General features: G+C 42.1%; 2 protein-coding genes across 2 annotated transcripts; one reads left to right on the plus strand and one right to left on the minus strand.

The window, feature by feature from the left end:
- Positions 1–433: 433 nt before the first annotated feature.
- gtpbp1 (GTP binding protein 1) lies at positions 434–10,379 on the plus strand (the record flags this gene model as incomplete). Its single annotated transcript, XM_079232525.1, has 14 exons — positions 434–628; positions 2,848–2,959; positions 3,075–3,255; positions 3,436–3,619; positions 4,068–4,232; positions 4,347–4,470; positions 4,733–4,847; positions 4,934–5,078; positions 5,226–5,408; positions 5,735–5,870; positions 6,773–6,951; positions 7,501–7,662; positions 7,924–7,974; positions 8,116–10,379. The coding sequence occupies 14 exons, from the start codon at positions 434–436 to the stop codon at positions 8,227–8,229; spliced, it is 2,046 nt and encodes a 681-aa protein (XP_079088651.1). The 3' UTR covers positions 8,230–10,379.
- A 249-nt stretch (positions 10,380–10,628) lies between these two features.
- On the minus strand, positions 10,629–16,601 carry sgsm3 (small G protein signaling modulator 3; the record flags this gene model as incomplete). Its single annotated transcript, XM_079232530.1, has 15 exons — positions 10,629–10,706; positions 11,288–11,348; positions 11,682–11,804; positions 11,941–12,026; positions 12,284–12,332; positions 13,140–13,210; positions 13,306–13,458; positions 13,616–13,665; positions 13,781–13,835; positions 14,492–14,647; positions 14,798–14,980; positions 15,101–15,334; positions 15,729–15,874; positions 16,111–16,306; positions 16,482–16,601. The coding sequence occupies 15 exons, from the start codon at positions 16,599–16,601 to the stop codon at positions 10,629–10,631; spliced, it is 1,761 nt and encodes a 586-aa protein (XP_079088656.1).
- Positions 16,602–21,795: the final 5,194 nt, after the last annotated feature.

Consider the following 21,795-nt stretch of genomic DNA (forward strand, 5'->3'; position numbering starts at 1 on the left):
TTGCACCATTGCACAAACCCTGCTGCTCAACGAGGGCGTGGTCCACCATGTAATTATATGAACAACCCCCTCACAGCTATTGGTCCGCTGCTAATATATTCACATTTACTTTAAAACTATTGGTGGACAGGAAGTAAAGAAGGCATGCACACACGCTGACTCACTCCTTCTTGATCAATATTGATAAGGTGTCAATTTACTTTCAACCGACCTGAACGTGAACTGACAGCACATACATAAGCGGCACGTTGCTGTAGATGTCAGCATAAGTGAGGTCTGACGTAACGCCGTCGGCTTTACCTGTCCGTAGCTAACAGACCGTGTATTTAACGTGACAGCTCGCGGTGGACTCTCCAGCGTGTGCGCGTGTTTTGCTGCCAGCCGTCATCATCACAACGGCGTTGACATTTATTACTGCAAGGCTGGCATAAAGATGGCATCAATAGCAGCGGCGTACGAGCCAGGCATAAGCCCGTGCTCCATAGCGCTGGCCGACGCTTTAATCCCCGCGAGTATATTTGCTCCGGACCGGGGAGGATACGGGGACGACGCCGAGGACGAGTGCTTCGAGGACGGGGACATGTTCAACGGCGAGCTCGAGGACCGCGGGGTCGACTTCACCAACAAGGTAAAGGCCCTGCCGAGCTAACGTCAGTAGCTGCTCCCGAGAATGAATGAATGAACGACAGCAAATATACGTGTTTCTTTCGCGGTCTATAGCGATGTAATTACCGAACATGCGTTGCACCATGCTGTAATGTAACCAATGACTAACATGTCACCAAAAAAAAACCCCGAGACACAGCTGTCTCTGCTCAGGGTGCTGCTATGGCTGACGTTAAAGGAGCTAATGTGGCTAACGTTCGCCCCAACTGCCGCTTCAACGGTCACGTTCTGGTTGCTTCTCTGTGTGAAACAAACGGAACCGTCTGCGGCAACAACGTTTATCCCGCTGAGCATATGGTGACGCTGCTGCTGTCTGAAAAGACCGGCAAGCGCAACATGGCAGACTTTTGTTGTCAAACAAACCATAATATTGACGTGACATGGTGTGTTAACGCAACACACGCGCACACACACGCACACACAGGCTGACGTAATACAAGGCAACGAGATAATGGTCAGCCTGCTCGACCCCGAGCAGCAATAATGTCTGTATGATCAATAAGAAAAATAAGACCTTCAGGCTGCATGTTTAACTGTTTAAAGTAGCTATTTAGTTAAGTATTCAGACCTGTCAAACGAGGAATAGTTTTACACTGATGTAAACCTGTGACAGCAAGTATCACATTACCCATTACAGCGGTATTACATGACACATTACAATGTATTACATGTTCCATTACAATGTATTACATGTTCCATTACAATGTATTACATGTGCCATTACAATGTATTACATGTTCCATTACAATGTATTACATTACAAAGTATTACATGAACTATCACAAGATCACATTAAACATTACAATGTATCACATTACACATTACAATGTATCACATTACACATTACAATGTATCACATTCGCATTACAGTGTATCACATTACAATGTATAACATTACACATTTCACAGGTTTGCATCAGGAAGGCAGTCCCTCGTTCACCTTTGGCTCCTGTCAATTGTATCAGTCGATGATGAGCTGTGGAGTAATACTTTGATCTTCTTCTGACACGATAATACTTGAACCATGATGTGCTTCATGTGCTTCAATTTACTTTAAAATGTTTACATTTTAGCAACACTTTCACAACAGGAAGGTACTTTTTTTTTCCCATTTATTAAGGTCATGCTGCCAAAACCAATTCAAATCTTTTGTTGAATTTGTAGCGTATTAAAGTGAAGATAGTGGTGACTGCAAGTAAAATAATTGAAACCAAACAGTTCAAATGAGAGTGGTCAGCCGTTCATGCTAGTGATACCGGACCTCTGGACAGAAGTTAATTTATAAAGAACTCGATCCTGTAATTTGTGTGTATGAAATATGAAGCTTGTAGTACACCACTGCAGCTTTGAGACTATGAAGCATTATTGATTCATTTAGAACTTTTTTTATTCTTCTTTTTACAGTTTTTCCAAAATTGAGGGTCATCCTAAATCCAAAATGTTCAGGACTTTCTGCTAAAAATCTCCTTAAGTTTAGGCAACAAACCTACTTGGTTTGATTTAGGAAAATATTATGATTTCGGTCAAACTTTTTCGGACAGAAATCCCCAAAGGGAAACTTCTCCCATGTGCCTCATCACTGCTGCTCTGCTCTCATACGGCGGTTACAGCTGGTAGGACTGTGTCATCGTGGAAGCATAGCGCCATTCCTCCGGTCACTGTTAGCGCTGTCAGCGCTGTTGCCATTGCTGGCACTGTTAGCGCTGTTAGCGTTTCAGCCATCGGCACATTGAGAACCATTTGAAAGGCGATGAATATGCTTTGAATTTTGCATGTAGCTCATTTAATCTTCGTAGGGCCACAGCTCTGGGTTCACATGTAACCTCAAGGTCTTTCATGGGAAGAGAGACAGCTGCGTTTGTGTGTGGAAAGCAGCTTTTGAACTTCCCATTCCCTCAAGGTTTAGCCTACTTTCTAGTGTGGCATAGATTTTGAACATGAGAGTTGTCTAAACTGAGGAAAAACTGCCCCCAAGCGTTGCTTACTTTGAAGTCCAGTCCCTGTGTCTCATGAAAGCAACCACATCTGGTGCTGTCACCAACTACTCTTTAACAGTTAACGACTGTCACTGATTGTAACTCGTTGAATACAGGATTTGCTAAACACATTTATTGTAGAACAACCACTACAACAATGGCCAATTTTCTCTCTGTTTCCTTTCCATATGCACAAACCCACTAGCTGGCACTTGTTAGCCCAAATGGAGAGCAGTATGACTCGTTACTTCGCCAGCTTCGGGACAGAATGGAAGAGGGATGTGGAGAGACCATCTACGTGGTCGGTATGGGCTCAGGTGAGAAAACACAGACACTTTTCTCCCTATTTATCAGTCGATCTGTGCCAAAGCACTTTACAAAACCACGTTAGTTTATTTATTTACCTCTGGTTTTTCCATCGCTCCGTCGTAGACGGCGGTGACTGGGGTCTGGATGAGGAGGATATGGAGGCCTCAGCAGCCACAGTGCGCTCCATGTGCGAGCAAGTGGACGCCGACCTCATTACTCTCCGAGAGCGTAATGAAGCCGCCGGTTTGGTTCGCGACTATCTGATACGACGACGTGTGGGTGAGCTGGACTTCCTGGAGGTCAGGTGAGTGGTCAGAGATTAGAATAAAAAGGCCTTATGGTTGTAATCAAGTAACACTCACAGTACCTACCTATTGCTATGGTGGTACTTCCTTTCTTTTTCACTACATTGGTCACCCCTTCTGTAATGAGACGTGCCAGAAAGTAATGCTTGATGATATTTGAATCCTCCTCTATCCCTTAGGGTTGCAGTCGTTGGTAACGTGGATGCTGGTAAGAGCACCCTGTTGGGAGTGTTAACGCACGGAGAGCTGGACAATGGGAGGGGCTTTGCCCGCCAAAAGCTCTTCAGACACAAACACGAGATGGAGAGTGGCAGGACCAGCAGTGTGGGCAACGATATCCTGGGGTTTGACCAGGAGGGACAGGTGAGGGCTCAGTGCCACACAATGAGGTTTATAAATGCATTGACATTCTGAGTAAAATATTGACCGTAAGGGTAGGAGAAGCAGGTTTATCTTTAGAAGAGATGAAGGAGCAAAGGTAACAGGAATGTAGATGATGGTATCTGGGGAAAAGAGAAGTGAATGTAAGGTGACCCAAGTGCACCAGCTAATTAATATATCATATAATAGCCCCGTTAATGCATCATAAGTTAGAGTTCAGGTACTCTTGCTCGGGAGCTTTTCGCAGCACTGGGTACTGCTTATTTAGCCTTTATAGTGCTTAATACAACAACCAGGAGAGCCATGGGAAACAAAGGCATGTTTTGTTTGAGTGTCATCGAATAGCACTCCTAGATTTAACCTTATTGTGAAGCAGCACGTGAGACTGAATGATGTGGATATAACTCCGCCCCCGTCTGTCTGGCCCTAGGTGGTAAACAAACCGGATAGTCATGGAGGAAGCCTGGACTGGACCAAAATCTGTGAGAAGTCCTCCAAGGTCATTACCTTCATCGACCTGGCTGGCCATGAGAAATATCTCAAGACCACTGTGTTCGGGATGACCGGACACCTGCCTGACTTCTGCATGCTCATGGTGAGATGGGGGGGTGTTGGGTGTACCGTGTCCACCATGTGCAACAAAGGTTTCCCTGTTTCTTTGAATAAGATATGAAGAAAGATTTTTCTTTCTTCCTACCTGCCTGGCCAGGTGGGCAGTAACGCAGGTATCGTAGGGATGACCAAAGAGCACCTGGGCCTGGCCTTAGCTCTGAATGTGCCTGTGTTTGTCGTGGTGACCAAGATAGACATGTGTCCAGCCAACATCCTGCAAGGTCAGTCCTGTGGAGTTATTACTCTGTATCAGTACATTTCACATTCACATTTGAAAACACAAAGCTACAATAGGAGGCGCCTCAATATGCTGTTATCTTTTCCTGTAATGTCTCTGATTTTGCCCCATTTGTTGTAATTTGTAATTGTATATGCAGTCTGACTTGCACTTGCTTACAAAACTGGACATTTAAAACGTTCAAACGTATGCTTATTATATGGCCATGTGCCATAACTGTTGTGGTTTTGCTTTGCTCATACCAGAGACATTGAAGCTGCTCCAGAGGTTACTGAAGTCCCCCGGCTGTAGAAAGATCCCTGTCCTGGTACAGAACAAGGACGACGTCATCGTCACAGCTTCAAACTTCAGTTCGGAGAGGTACCAAGTCTGTCCCAGCCATATTCAGAGTAAGCTGCGAAATGATCCTTTGTAACGTGTTTGTGTTTTACCCCCCTTCCCTCCAGGATGTGTCCCATCTTCCAGATCTCCAATGTGTCTGGAGAGAACATGGACCTGCTCAAGATGTTTCTCAACCTGCTCTCCTCCAGGACGTCCTACCGCGACGACCAGCCTGCTGAGTTTCAGATAGACGACACCTACTCTGTACCGGTACGGTCCAGAGACAAACTCTGAGCTCTAAATGCATTTTACTGTGTGCATTATATAAGTGAGGTATATCCTGCCACAAGTACAAACCTCACACATCAGCCACAGAATGCTATCTAGACAACCGGTTGTGTTCTGTTTATGTCTCAGGGAGTGGGAACAGTAGTATCAGGAACAACCTTACGGGGACTCATACGTCTGAATGACACAATGCTACTAGGGCCAGACCCCTTGGGCAGCTTCATCCCCATTGCTGTCAAATCCATCCACCGCAAGAGAATGCCTGTGAAGGAGGTCAGAGGGGGCCAGACTGCCTCGTTTGCCCTCAAAAAGGTAGGAAGTGGGAAACCGTCCACAGCAGCATCTAGTGGGGACGTTTGGGACTGCCTTTTTTGTTTCGTCATGATGAATTCATTACCTGGCCGCTCCAAGCATGTACAGTATTCATGTATTCGGGGAAGGTTGTGTATCACCAGCATTGGTCACTGTATGTTTATTGCCTTCAATTCTTCCTTCTTTCTTAACACGCTACCAAAGATGCTTTCATCTAATCTTGAGAAATGATCGTACAGTGTTAAAAAACATAACGTTTTTTCTTTGTTCCCCTGTCTGTGTCTTCTGTCATCTTCACCCCTCCCATCGGACAACTCTTTGTGTAGATCAAGCGTTCGTCCATAAGAAAAGGCATGGTGATGGTTTCCCCGAAGTTGTGCCCGCAGGCTACTTGGGAGTTTGAGGCTGAGATCCTGGTCCTGCATCACCCGACTACGATATCCCCCAGATACCAGGCCATGGGTGGGTAACAGTGACACAATGACGAGGCTTAATTTCCACCTTGATTCGCCGTAAAACACACTTCACTCAAACCGAATACCAAACACGACTTGGTTAGTTTTTCCACCGTTCCAACAATCAGCAACTCTGGTTTGGTCGAAATAAATGAAATGTGAAAGAATGACGGCTTTACGGGCGATTTTATCCCACGATTCTCTCTTGTTGGCGGCTTTCACTCCTTTTTAGATCATTTAATTAGAAAGATAGTGTGTGTGTGTGTGTGTGTGTGTGTGTGTGTGTGTGTGTGTGTGTGTGTGTGTGTGTGTGTGTGTGTGTGTGTGTGTGTGTGTGTGTGTGTGTGTGTGTGTGTGTGCAAGAAGGTCTCCAGCGCACCTCTGTTCCGTGTACAGAGGAAACCTTCATGCACAGCAAAGCTCACGCGTCTCTCTCTCTCTCTCTGGGTTGTCGTTAGCGACAGCATACCTGCTCACCATGACATTCATTATTGCTCTCAGCAACTCAGACTCTGGAGGATCTGCACCGACTATATCTTCCAGCCTCTCTCTGGCTAAATATCGGACTCTGCTAAAACTTGGAAAGTAACACAAGCAAAGAGAACAAGGACGTTTTTGAGCGGCACTGCGCCCCACAGCTACTAAAGCTGAGAGCAGCACTCTGTAGCTCCTCCTCATACCAAGTGAGTCACCGGGAAGCGGAAGAACAACAGATTTCTCAGCTAAGCCCGAGCCACGCCGAGGAGATCAGTAACAGCTGCAGGCGTTTTTCACACTATCGACTCAACTACGAAAGATAAAGTTGAAAATCAGCAAATGTTCCTTTTTAGCAATAAGTGCATGTGTGTATTTTGGTCATTGTTCCCCTTGCGGTGTGCATAGAGTAATTAATTTCCCCCCTTCACTCAGTCCACTGTGGCAGCATAAGGCAGACCGCCACCATCTTGTCTATGAACAGAGACTGCTTACGGACAGGGGACAAGGCTTCAGTCCACTTCCGCTTCATCAAAACCCCCGAGTACCTGCACTGCGACCAGAGGCTGGTGTTCAGGGAGGGACGCACCAAGGCCGTGGGCACCATCACTAAGGTAATAGCCTTCTGGCAGAACTAACTGTAGTTGTTCTAAGATATATATTTTCCCCCATTACAATGATTTGCCAGTGCCTAAAGCCCGAATTATTAAACTGAATAATTTTCAGGACATTATCTAAATTGCTGATGGACAATTTCCGCAGGGTAAGAGCAGAAGATAACAGGAAGGCTCCATTTCCAAGGATTATTCATTATATTTAACTAAGGAATTACATTTGCACAGACCACTATAACCATGTTATATACCCAAGATATTTTCACACTGCATTTAAGAGTAGAAAAAAAAATTTGTTTAAGAGCAAATTCTTTGAAGAAATGACAAATAATTGTCGTAAAGAATTTAAATCAAGGCCCTGTCTTTATAGTAATAACTAACCCTACTCCCTTGTGATAGTTATCTTACCCAGATAGGGGTTCAGGCTGAGAAATGTGGAATTTGTTGTTTTTAATGCTGTTTTAATGAACATTTAAAAAAAGAAAATCATGAGGAGCTGATTCTCTTCCCATCTGGCTCAGACTCAAATATTGACTCCATTCTTTTCAGCTGTTGCAATCTACCAATAATTTACCATCCAATTCTAAACCTCCACAAATCAAAATGCAGTCTACAAAGAAGGCCCCGCCGCGAAAAGAGGACGGCACCCCGGCAGCCGCTGATGAGGTAGCAGCAACGGCGCAGTCAGCGGGCCCGAACGCAACACAACCGGTGAGACACCCGTCGATAGAAAAGTTACTTTATGAAGTGCCATTTAGTGCGGCCGTGTTTTCTTGTTTCTTTTGATTTTCTTGTGTCCTAACATTCTTTTCTAACTTGTTAACTGCTCTGCCCTCCTCCCTTTTGTCTTGCAACATCTTATCCACCACTCGATACTTCCTGCTTTGTCTTCTTTCATCCTAAACTTTAACCGTCACGTCACTCCTTCACTCTCTCTTCCCCGTCCTTTGCTTGCGTGGCTGGCCTCCTAAGGGAGAGGGAGAGGAAGAGCCTCAGATAAAAGAGGGCAACAAAGAGAACAAGGTAAAATGGGTCAAGTCAAAGGAACAAGACAAGTGGAGGACCTGAAAGGGGAGAGGGGTTCATAGCTTGATACATTTGAACTGAATGTTTTCTTGTCTTGAAGGTGCCTTGTCAAGTGTTTTTGTTATCTCTCCCTCACAGCCAAAGTCTGGAGGAGGTGGGAGGAGGAGGGGCGGCCAGAGGCACAAAGGGAAAGGCCAGAACAGCAGCAACAACTCCACAGCGGCTCCCTCCTCAGGAATCGGAGGTTCCTAAACGTCCCTCTTGTCCCTCGTGAACCTCTCGCTCTGCCATCATCCCACCAAGTGTCTTCATTCCACAAACCCTGAAGGCTAGGGATGTTTGGAGCAAGACGCTCCTTAGTCGTATCACTCCTTGCCTTGTCACACCGGTACCTACATTTTATTTATGGATTTTTATTTTTTAAAAGGGAACACAAGGATGTACGTCCCAAACCAAAATACTTTAATGCATTTTAACGTCGGCTGCCTTTTACTCTTTTGAATGGTCTGGATAATGGAAAGCAGTGTGGTTTGAGGTTGGCTAAACCCAAAACAAGGATCCAGTACCAACACGAGCAGCTCTACGTGAAACTCCCCAATGCATTCCGTGTATTTGCAGCGAAAAACAATTAAATGTACTATTTATACTGCATATGTAAATTAGATGTTAGTTGTACAAAATGTATGCAAATAAGTGAATGTAGCAGAAGGCACATAGGGATTTTGAATTATAAATATATGGAAAATATAAGCTGGTTGCATTTTATAATTGTCAGTTATTTATTTGGCATACATACAGAATGTTCACTCATTTCTTTCAACCTGCTCTCGCTTGCACTCTTTAGATTCAGCAGTATCCATCATGCTTCCACCGTCAGTCAGCCACGTTACAAACCGTATACAGTTAGTGTTATTACAAACAAATACAGCACATTTTCACTCCAATGATTGCTCATGATTATAAGACATGCAGTACTTGCAGTGCTACTTGTAACTCTAGTACCCCGTGCGTTATGGCCTGTTGCTGTTAACATGTGACATTTTTAAAAACACACTGCCGCTAAAAAACTGACCATTAATAAACAGGCTTTACTGAACTTTAACTGTGATTCTCTTTTTTTTAGTGCATTTTTCTCAAATGACATCACAAATCTTAATGCTGTGTATTTGATTTAAGAGTGAAACAAATATTTTAACAGTAGAACAGCTGGGTTTTCAATACGTTTATAGTGTTCTTTTTCTACAATGTGCTGAAACTGAACAGGATTTCCATCCTGTTATAGATGGAAAGTGGCAACTATTGTCACTTAATAGACAGCAGAATATTATTGTACATTTGTGATAATCATTATGTGATTCACAATGGCTACGATCATGTAAAACCATGTAGATTGTGTTTCTGCACACGGGGAAGTTACAGTTAACAATGAAGACCAAAGACTTTCTCAATCGAAATAACAATTTCAAGCGCAACACCTGCAAGACCTCATTAGCTCGGCAGGAATGACAACAAATACAACAAATGTTTGCCATCAGCAAAGTATCCAAAAACTAGAGAAAAAGAAAAGTATATATCTATTTTGTGATGCACAGGACATGTTTCACAACTTGAATCAGCGTATCGACCTTCAAGTCCCCACTGGCAGTCCACCATTATCAAGAACAGTCAACAATTTGACTAAATAAACAGAAAATGTCTTGTTTTCATGCGCCGCTTTAAGTCACAACTAAAAAGGTCAGTTTTGAATTCAGTGTTTCGAGTAAGAACTATACAAGTTCTATGTTGAATATGTTTGAACCTGCAACGGCACATTTAGTCACACGCAAAATAGTTTTACTTTATGTACAAAAACAATTATATGCAACATTTATTTACTATAGATTGAAACACTGAAAGTATTCATCTGCTTTATTTACATGATGTCATACAAGGGCAGACTGTTCACCACCACTGTTAAGGTAGCACACATACCCAGAGTCTTGTATTACAATTCAAAAAGGCTTTACTTGGCATGTGCAACATTAGTATTTAATGAAATAGATTTGTGGAATTAATGATACCAAGGTAAGTAGCATTCCTCTCAAAAAATAATTTGTAACTTTACAGCTCCATGTTCAGGAATGTTCCATTTTGGTCTTATTATCTGGGAATTTAAAGGGCAACGTGGCATAGGGCCGGCGTTTGTCGTGGGAATGACCTGCTGCTGTATTTTTCAGACAGCAGATGCAAGAGAACGGGCTGAACGTCTCACAGAATCCTGCAGAAAAACATGCACTCAGTGAGCTGAATGGCCAGAGCAGGAGTACTGAAACAATACTTCCTGTTAGGACACACCGAGCACTCCAGTCCCATGGATACAGACTATTCTGTACTAGAGTCTTCTAGTATGTATAGTTTTAATCATGTGGTGCAACCTCCTACACTGGGTCTGAATTAAAATAACGTATGCATTTTAATGCACACATGTTCAGCACATACAAACTGGCTGACCTTTGTCCCATGCTGGAGGGTGACAGACAGAGTCTGAGCGAGTAGTCACGTACTGGAACAGACAATGGCATCGGATTTATAATTGACAATCGGTGAAAAACAGGGAAGGAGACATCAACTAGACACAGACACGCAGGACAGAGTAGGATTCAGCCACATGTTTAGCCGTCAATGTCCCAGCTGAAGAGATGATGTTTCACCAACATATCCTGCACCCCCTCTTTCAGCGGCCTCTGCTCCTTCTCCTGGAAAAGAAAGGAAACACGGAAAGCTTTTAACTAAAAGACAATCAATACCAGACCAGAGATTATTTTAAACGCTTTTTTTGATAGTTGATGAAAAAAAACACCCTGCTGACATCAGTGACTCAACTCTGGTCAGAAGTGATTTACAGTTTGAGATGATAATGTTGGATTTAAAGTCCAGACTGAATGAGCAGAATCAATTTCAAGCGAGGCCATGCTATGACAGACTTAACATTTCATATTTACCTCACTTTTTCAAAAGATCAAATATAAAAAAAAAAAAGTACAGGAGTTTGAGTTTAGAAGTTGGGCATGTGAGTGAATTAGTCTTAAATCAGCAGATAAGTAAACTAGTAAGTAATGACGATACTAAAGCAACTCCGGTCTCATACGTGCCATGTATCCTAGGAGTCCCAACTAAAGAGGTGATGCTGAACCAGCACATCCATAACTTCGGCTTTCAGAATAGTGGATTTCTGAAATAGCAAAATGTTTCTCCCCTGAATGCTGTTGTCTTGGTAAGACTTGCTTACTACTTCTCTTTATGAGGATGCTGGGTAATCTCCTTGGCTCACCTCTTTCTTGTCAGGAAGCTCACAATCTTGGGAGAGGCTGAAGGCAAACTTTGATAGCACCCTGAGGAGACAACAGTAGACATCATTTGTTTTATTGGTCAGATTATGTGTCCATATTCATATACAAATTCACTCGTTTAATTTTTGTTCTTAATGCCCTTTTACAACTACTGGATTATGTGTGCTAAATGTGGAAACAGTGAATATTGCCAACCACCTTCAGGTATTCTGTACAGAGTCATTGGCAGCTTATCCTATTTAGTCATTCCTGGTTTGTTTGCTCTATGTTTCCACAGGCAAGCACTTTGAATACTAGCTGAGATTTTAATGTTATCTGAAACTGAGACGGAAAGAATCAAAAGCAGACATGGTTTTAAAGTTAAGTGTTTCTTACCTGAGCTCACACTTGATCTGTACCCATCCAGGACTGCGGAGGAAGGACCATGGATGATACCATTTTTCTACAGCAGCCATGCTGGAGCACAACACCTCCAGCCACAGGTGCAGCACCTGTTCACTGGTGGGGGACACGCACGTTAAAACAGAGCCGTTTGAGGGTGTGCGTTTTAAATCATAATTTGTGAGTGCATGCTTTTAAGACGGTGCTTTTGATTACGCCCGTGCAAGTGAGTCAGTCAGTCTTGAGAACTTACTTAAGGCCGACACAAGCAAGAGACCTAAACTTGACGTCCATCTGAGCGTGTGCCACGTCATGGCTCATGTTGACCGACTGCACCGCCTGAGAAGAGACAGATGGCGCTCATGCACTTCCTACTTACATTCATTCTACGGGCTGAAACTACAGACATGACGAGGCCTCCCATGGCAAACAATACTTAAAAAAACTAAACTAAATACTTACTTAAAGTTGGGAACTGTGACAAACTTCATGGCCATAAAATATAGATACATCTTCACACTGCAATCAATATTTAGCTAAATAAAACAAATATGTAGTATGTTTGCGTTTTCCTAATTGAGTAAATTCTTACTTACTCTGTATAGCAGCTCCTCTGGTGTTAGTACTTTCCCATCTTCATCTAACCTGGTAAAGACCGGAAAAGAAATAGCTGTAAGTGGAGTCTTCATTCCACTGGCAAAACGCATTTCAGTTCTTACTGACAGTAAACATCTCATTTGTTTCTGATCGCATGTTTTTATTTTAAACCAGGCCCAGTTGCATGCAAATAGACCTTGCCTTAAATAGAAGTTCCCCATGATTGAATAATACGAGTGACTTAAATAGCATATCATGCAATGCATTATGGGTGAAATAATAATGGCAGATGTTGTAGGGACACCACACCAAGTATGGGCGAAAACGACAAGAAATGTAAAACAGCAGAAATCCAGCCAGAACCGTTAAACATTTTCAGACTTTTTTTTTTTTTTATGAATATCGCACAAGAATCCAAAAGACACATGAAAAAACTGTCAAAATAGTTAGCTGAAAGTATTGGATAAACAGTTGAAATATTTAGCCAACGGACCTTTTAAGAAACCGTTACCATAGCAGCAAAGGTCTAACCATAGGGTTAGCCAGGGGGAGAGGCCTCAAGTCTTAATGTTTATGCAGCAGACATGCTTGATGAGTCAAACCTGACAATCTCAGACTAGTTGAAGGCCAAGACGAGTCTTAAACTAACTTCATGCAACTGGCCCCAGGTCTGTTAATATCTGAGCCGCAGCACAACTTCTTGCAAATTAAAGTTGATCCAGGACCTCATGCTGATGGGAATGGAAGCTGCAGTACTCAAAACACTGACATGTGAATACAACCCTCCCACAGCAATGTAAAATGTTCATGTGGACAAAGGTTTGACACAACAAATGAAGACCCAATGAGTTTTACCTGTAGGTTTTACACAGCACTAGTCTGGAGTAAACAGAGTTAAAGTCCCTCTCTACCTCTCTACTGGCCGCCTGACAGAAAACAAGAAGACACAAAATGATTAAGTCCAGATTAATTTGAGACAACAACTCTGCAATATGGTGCCATTTAAAAAAAGCTCTCCTACCTCTTCTATGAATAACCAAGGATGACAAGGGCCTCCCAGTATTGATGGCTTCTTGAGGCCGTGCTGAAAAATGGCCTTTAGGGCCGGACACAGTGTGCCTCTGGCCAGGTCCGTCACTGCCTCGGTCACCGAGTCATCACCTGCTAATGAGTACTGGGACGGACATAATAAATCAAGTCACAGTTTAGGACACTAATGATCAGGAAACTGGAATACAAGTAGACAAAGCCATCGAATGAACATTTAAAGGATTGCTGACTCAGCATATGAACACATGTCTTATCAAGCTGATAATTAACTGCTTCCACACCTCTTTGCTTCTTTCATCGAGGATCTCCACAAATTTAGCTGGGAACCAACCTGTTAAAGAGACACAAAAGAGCTTTAAAAACAGGTTAAAGATAAATCCATTATCCAGATGGCAACAGAGGGTGTTGTTGATACGAAAGAAAAAAGCGTGCACACACACACACACCTCTAAGGCCATTGAGCTCTCCAACCCAACAGTGTTCATCTTTCTGCGAGATGATCTGAAAAACAAAAATACAGTCGTTTAAGATTCAGAGGTGGGGGGGCAGGTATGAGTGATGCGTGGATGGCAGTAATATCCGTGGGGATCAGGCGGGTAGGGTCATAAAAAAAATAACATTCTGATGAATAGCTATGGGTTGCAGGTGGATGAAACAATATGTCATTAATGAGAAAATATTAATTACATTCTCTAAAATGTGAATATAGCAGAGACGCTGACAGATGGAGTGCAAATGTAAACACTGGAAACAGCAGCGTAACTTAATTATTTACATCCGAAGCTAAAAGTTTAGTTTATAAACAGGCCCACAGTTTTCGGTTTTACTGCTTAAATGTCCCACGATATTTTCTGCATTGACATTACTGCGCTCATGGAAATGGTAAAATTACTGAAAGCAGCCTCTCCAATCATTTAGGTAAACATTCATAAAAAGGACTAGTAGCCTATAATGCATACTCTAAAAAGCAACAAGGCCTAGGACTCAGAGGGAGAGTAAAATGCCCATGCAGGTGTGAGTCTCTAAAACAGGGAAGATACATAATTCCTGTGGGTAGCGGGTGGACAATTTATGTGTACATGTGGATTTGGATAATGTCAGAGCTCTAGTATGTATAGTAATGTTTTGAGTGTGTGTCTGTGCAATTCATGACTTACAGTGATGATGTCGTTCTTCCTGAAGCCAAGTTCATCGTCATCATGACGCTCAAAGTCCAGCAAAGCCTTTCCCCGTCTCCGTCGGTTGCGAGACACCACAAGAAAGTTTTCATGATCTCGCTGGTGACTTTCCATAGAGTAGTCAGGAGTCAGGTCCTAGAGACAGTATGGGAGAAGTCAGGTCACAATGAATGCTCTACAAGTAGGGAAGCCTCCCTTAATGCTCCTCTTATTTTTGATCAATTCATAGTCCACAACGGGACAAAAAAAAAAACATTATTTTTGTGCTTCAGTGTGTGAACTCACGGTGCTGGAATGACGTGGGTCCAGACAGTGGAAGTGCTCTGAAGTGTGGGTTATGGCCTCTCGCAAGGCTGCCACTAACTCCGTCTGCTTAATGTTCTTGGACTTTAGGGCCTCTGCCTCATCCTCCCCAAACAGCAGGGAGCTGAGGGTGGACTTCCTGCGCAGGGACTGTCTCCTCACCACCTGAACACAGACAAACACAGGATAAACTAGTCGGTTTTTAAACTGTTTGATCAAAACTAAAACATGACAAAATAATGTATATTTTACCACACTAACTTTGCAAAGACTACAACAACTGACCTTGTTTAGATTGGTGTTGAGTGTTGTGTTATTTCCATTGTTGAGCTGTGCCTGTTCATTTAGGATGTAGGCTAGGTGCTTGTGCCGGTGGGCCTCCAGTGTTTCCTGGGACAGAGTCCCTGCTAACCTCATGGCCTCCCCGAGAACTGCGGGCCCATCTCTCAGCTGGCTTGGCAAGTCCGACAGAGTATTGAAAATGGATGCAGAGTTCTCTGATAACACAAGCTCCTCCTCCTGGGGTTGGGGAGTAAATGTCACAAGGATCAACAACAGGTTTCGTCAATAGACGAAGGAGCCGGTAAATACTTGATGCGGGTGGTTTCTAGCTACATTAGTGCGTCTGTTGGTGGACTGTCTCAGGGATCAAGCCGTCGTCTAGTAATCGAAGGTGCCCGTTACAAACCTGAAGAGCAACTTCAGCTTCTGGCATCAGTGTATGAATGTATCTATGTGAATGGGTGAATGTTGGCATGCATTTTGAGTGCTAAGTATATTCGACTTTTGTTTTGGGATAAATATAAACTATCATTAACAATTCAAGAAAAGCAAACAGGTCATTGCACACAATAAAATAAGTCTAAAGCACTCAGCAAAAAGTGAAGTGTATCAGGTGGTGTAGTGCAAATACCTTGATTTTGAGCATGCCCAGGGTGACCTGAAAGAGCACCAGTGAGCCCTGGTAAAAGAGCAGGTCCCAGATCCTAAGGAGCAGACGGATGTCCACCACACTGGCAAAAGATGTCAGGAACCAATGCAGTGTGATCAGCGACAACTCTGGATGTATAAGGAGGCGGCGGTTACATACCATCCACAATATACAGTGTATACTTACTCATTCCACACACCAATTGATTCAGGGGATGTAAAACATTTACAATTTTGGATTTTATTTATTTTTATCAGCGCACAGCAGACAGCTGAAAGGTTGAGGGTAGTCTCTTGTTCTTTGAATGGCCATATTGCCCCTCTGACCCGCCCACCTTAGCATATTTCATAGTACCCATCCTTACCGATGTCATGCTCCTGCAGAAGACGGTCGAGGGCCGGCAGGTACTGAACAATGAGCTGGCGGAGAACCCGTTGGTCCGTTTGGACGCCCAGCAGAGTGGAGGAGAAGTAGGCTGGAGGAAGGAGGTCTTCGATAAGAGCACACATCATCCAAAGCGCATCCTCCTCCTCAAGAAAGAGCAGCAGACAGGAAACCACCTGGGGAGAGCAAGACAAAGGTGTTGGGAAAGACGCAATGAAAAGGAGATGCATGTACTGTAAATGTGACGATGGGGCTACTGCAAGTGTGAGTGCATTTATAGGAACATTGAGTGCGCTGGCTGGCGTGTAGTCGCTTGTGGAGACAACAGGTTCTGTATACACGTGTTCTCACCATGCCGGTGCCCTGGCAGTACCCAATGTCTGGGTAGAGCCAGGCCAGACCTCTCAGTACCCGTCGCAGCCTCGGCACTCCAACACTGTTCATGCTACAGAAACACGCATTGGTGGGCATAGTCCGTAACAGGTCTTTCTCTATCTGAAGGACAGAGGAACAATCACATTATGATTACACAAATCAGCAGGAGAGAAATTATATATATATATATATATATATATATATATATATATATATATATACACATACATATATACACACACACACACACACACACATACCTCGCATTGACTTTTGTGAACGGGAGCACCAGTTATTGAAGATCTAATCAAGGGTATTTGTATTTTATACAATTGTGACTTAAACTTGTTTCTGACTTTATAGCATTAACTGTATAGCACCACGGTAGAGATTGATCCATCAGCCTCATCTGCCTGCATCCCATCTACCACCCGCCTACCCACCACCAGTTGTCAAAACAAAAACTCATCTTACACCTAAATTCTTACTAAATCTGAATATGTGGTCAATTGTACAATAGTTGTGAATGTTACATGAAAAAGACTGACTATGGCATCTTCCCAGTACAGTGACGTCATGTGCATACATTTCTATAAGTCTGCAGCAGACCAATAGCTTAGTTCATGCATTTTGGGGCTGTAAATAACATATGGAAGCAAAATGCATGTGTAAAATATATAAATACAAAAAAAAGGTTATTTGATTCCATTTAAGTAGTTGCTGTTTCCAATTATGAATCAATCAATTAATCAATCATTGACGCTTGTTCTCAAGAAGTACTGTGCTTGATTAAAAGTCTGTAATAAGATTGGGGTTGGTTACGTGTACAGAAACTTGGGTTTTTACCTGTTTAGCGGAACTGGTGTCATCATTAGAACTGTTCTTAATGATTTCTCTGTAAGAGATCTCAGAGGTCCTCTTCTTCTGCAGCGCTCCAGCCAGACGCATCCATAGCTAGCAGACAAAATATCTTTAATGTGTTATTTGTGACTTGAAGGCAACTGTAGCATTCTAGTGACAATAAGCATAATTTTATGAATTCACTTGTTGTTGTTTTTACATTAAAAAAAATTGACTGGCTATTGTGGGCAGTATTTTAGCCCAATGTGTACCACTTCTAATCAATGACACAAACAGGTCTCCCATGCTGAGTAAGTCAATTTACCTGTGGCCTCATGCTGTGTGGAATGCCACCTAGCACCAGGGAACGCAGACGCTCAGAGCGTTGGAGGACCGGATCAATGAGCTCCCAGGTCAGGTCACCAACCGTGTGGTTGTGGGTGAACTCCAGGTGGGCTTGCCAGCGCAATCGCTGCTGGGGGTCTTCACGCTGGGGTGAGCCTTCAGTGCCCAGCCAGGACTTGGGCTTCACGTCGTCTGAGTGAGAAGAGAGTGATACATCAGGATTAGTAGTGGATGGGTTTCTTTTTAAAATCTGAATATTAACAAAAGTAAAACCCCTTCCACCTCTTGACTTGAGGTATGGGGAAATGATATCAAGCAATGCTATCAATTGTTGTGTAATGAATTATGAAAGGGACATGGAAGTAAAGTGAAAGGCGAGTGAGGGGAAAGGTGTCGAGATAAGAGACAAGTGGATGAATAACAAAGACAAAAATAGAAATCCCCTAAGTGGAGACGCACATTGTCCGGCCAGCAGCTGGCAGTTTGTTTGTTGTATTTTCATGTTAAAGGTTATATTGATAACCTTTTTATGTAGACAAATAATTTGAAAAAGAAAAAACAGGTCACATCAACTTCTACAAAAAGGTGCTAATTAAAAGTATTACTTCTCCTAAAAAAGAAATACTACAACTCTGAAATAATCTTTAAAAAAATGTTGACGCGTCCAAAATCAATGTTTTGTTTATGTCTGTGGAAAACAGCCGACGACAGTTGTCGTTTCGAACAAGGCTAGTAAACAATGGTAGAAAGATGTTGGTGTATCCTGTGGAATATCTGTCGTCAGCGATAAAGGAGACAGTTAGACAAAAAAAATAAGACTAAAAAATAAAGGCTAAACGGTCTTCACTCCAGTAACGTTCCCAACTGCTCAGAAAAGTAACAGCTTCAATCCGTGAGAAGATGAGTTAGCGTATCTAAATGTTGTTGTTCTCTCAAACATTTCCTCTTTGTGCATAAGATTTCGCTAATCTAAACTTTCCCAACCACTACACTAAAACAGGCCTTGAACAAAATGTTTAAAGTGTTAAAGGAATACCCTTCCCCCTCCAATGCGGGGAAAAAAGGCTGCAGTCATAACCGAGATCACATGCACTTCATTTGTCTGCATAATGCAGCCACTGTGACAGAATATGGAGATTTCCATTTGTGTTTCTTGACTAGGATTTAGGAACTTCAGCATAGAGGGAATGTGTGAAATGGACACGTACGTGTTCATGTGAGTGAGCACATTACCTTCAGTGTCCACTTTGAAGCCAAACTCATCATATTGGGTTTCAGGCTGTTCTGAAGGCTCTTTCTGGAGAAGGAAACGGATAACATGCATTTCATTAGTAGAGAAACCAATAACTGTGAAAGGCAGTGCTGAAGACGGCCAGAGCAGCTATTCTGATCATCTTAAATCGTCAGTTAACTAGATGCCAGTTTCAAATGAAAACAAAGAAGCTCATGTAGCGCTCCAAAATAGTTGTGTAAATGTAATAAACACTTAAGGTTTACACAAAGTCACATCCTCACTTGATGGTACTTGGCCAAAATGTCCTGAGGCCACATGCTTGGTGTGAGAGCAGAGAACGGCCCACCAGGGGCTGGTGTGTAGGTACCTAAAACAGAGACATTCATACATTAGAACAACTCATTAAACAGAACATGGAATAAATAAATGAGATATCAAAATAAATCCAAAGTAAAGAGTAAGACATTCATTCTTGTAATATAATTGTATATGATTAATCAAATATAAACGATTCATTCCATTTCAGCATGTCAGAGTGTATTTGAGGACATGAAATACATTTTCAGAAAACCATCTTCAAACTAAAAGCCGGTTGCACCACATTCATTAAAATCCTTACCCGACATTGTGTTGGTCGGAGAGTGAATGGCTTCTTTTGGCAAATATCACAGTCACTTTTGAAGAAAGGTGGTCAGCAGACAGCACCCACTCTGTATAAAGGACAAAGCGAAGGAGAAGTAGTTGGTGGCAAGTGCAATCAAATTATGACATCTGGTTAGTCAGCATCAAGAATATGGTGGACTTAGTTGTTGCAGTGGCAATCCACCCAAGGCAGAATGAAATATACTAATTTATAGGCAATGTCTGAAATCCGATAACAATGTACCTTCTCGAAAGCTGCCTGTTAAAGTACCTTTTACAGGGAGTTCAACCCTCCTATCACAAAGCAATGTTTCTTCTTCAAGCATTACTGAAGGAAGAAAGTCAGCAGCTCGACACACAAGAGAGAGAGTAGGAGATACAGAGAGAGACATTCTGCTCTCTCTTCATGGCCATATGACTGCTGTCATCACCAGAGGCCAATTATCTGACTTACTGTTTGTGTGTTCATGCCCTATTCGTACAGGTCCTGGGGCAAAACTAACAAACATTCTGTGAAAATAGCTGTCTTCTCACAATTTACTTTTATTTAGTGAACAGTTTTTTCTTCATAAGGAATTTATTATTATGCATCCCAAGCAACCGTAGTATTTCTCTTAGATCAGCTCGCTTTATATGGCTCAAAAACATAAGCCTGGACTAGTTGAATTGTACACTAAACCTATGAGGACTAAACCAGTATCCAACAGATGCAAGTTGTTGTTCATAATTAGATAATCATGCGGTAGTTATTGTACTGTATTTTATAACATGCTTTTATTCTTAGTATGTTTTCCACATCTACTTTAAAAACTAGTTTTCTTTGAAGACATTTCTAAAAATGAAAGAATATAAACAAATACCTGTTGGAATGTTTTGTTTTAGTCAGTCTATAATATCAGTCTGTATTCTTCGGTCTGCAAAAGTTTACCAAGTTTTTTTTTACATATCAAAGCAATGGAAAACCTTAAATGTCCATGGATGTTCTTTTTCAGTCAAGCAATTTCAGCTCAGCCTATTGGCCCGTAAACTTAAACGACCATTTAATAAATTGGAGTGTTAAACACATGTGCTACATAAACACATAATACAACTGGAAGTGAGCCAAAAAAAGTAGATCCAAAAGACCCACAACCAATGTGCTGCTGTCCAACAGTGTTTTGAGCAAACAGAATAATCACAAATCCCCTAATTATTGGATAGTAAATATCTATTATTTTTATAAAGGGAGGTCATAACATATTAATTATCTTAAGAGGGGACACTACTTGGAGTGTTTTCACTGAGAAACCACACACAGGCAAACATAACTGCACATTAACCGTAACCTGCTGAAGAGACTCTCCAGCATGCAAACACCCTGCCAAGATGATTCATTCCAGCAGCAGGCTTGCAGCATCTGAACAGGGATTTAGGACTTAAGAGAGATGAGAAATCAATTTGAGGTCTGGAGGATGGCCAAGTACTTTCAGACGAGCTCCGTGTGTAGCTCAGGGGAGAACTGGGATTTTGGAGCGACTCCCTTACAAGAACACAAACCGTTCAGTCACCTGCCAAGAAAACCAACACGGCAGAGACCCCCTGCAAACTGTTTGTATTGCCAATCCAACTGCAAAATTCTGCTCCAGATGGAAGCAAAAGTTACACCTGAAACATTAGTTGATTAATGATTAAGTAAATATTATCAGCAACTGTCTTGATAGTCAATTAATATTTTGTACAAAAAAATTATGTAAATTGTATCAAATAAACTACTTTAAAAAAAGTTCTAATTTTGAATCCTTATTGTCGAGAGTTATACTAAGAATTGAGCAATCTAATAGCTGGTTGTGAGCATCAGTTGTTACTGTGGTTAAGTTACACTGGAGTAAACAAGATCCCCAATCAATAACTTTATATTATGTCATGAATAGAGGCATACCAATAGTATTTGCTTCTGACACTAGACTACCACATAGACATCATATTGGGTATGTTTCGGCAGATGTAGTCCTTTATAAAAAGGACTTTATAATAAGTTCTTCAGCAAAACAAATGTATGTAAAACAAACTATAAGCTGATGCATTTTATCCACATTATCAAGATACAATTTTAGTATGGACCTCAAAAGTCCAGTATCAGTTGGTTTAGTGGTCAAAAAGACTTAAAAATCATAAAATGCCATAAAGTAAAGTCATATCCATTGCTTTACAACATTCCCCCAATGGCCAGATTCAGCCAGAGGTACTGAA

This window comes from Taurulus bubalis (genome assembly GCF_910589615.1).
Source record: "Taurulus bubalis genome assembly, chromosome: 17".
NCBI classification, from domain to species: Eukaryota; Metazoa; Chordata; class Actinopteri; order Perciformes; family Cottidae; genus Taurulus; species Taurulus bubalis.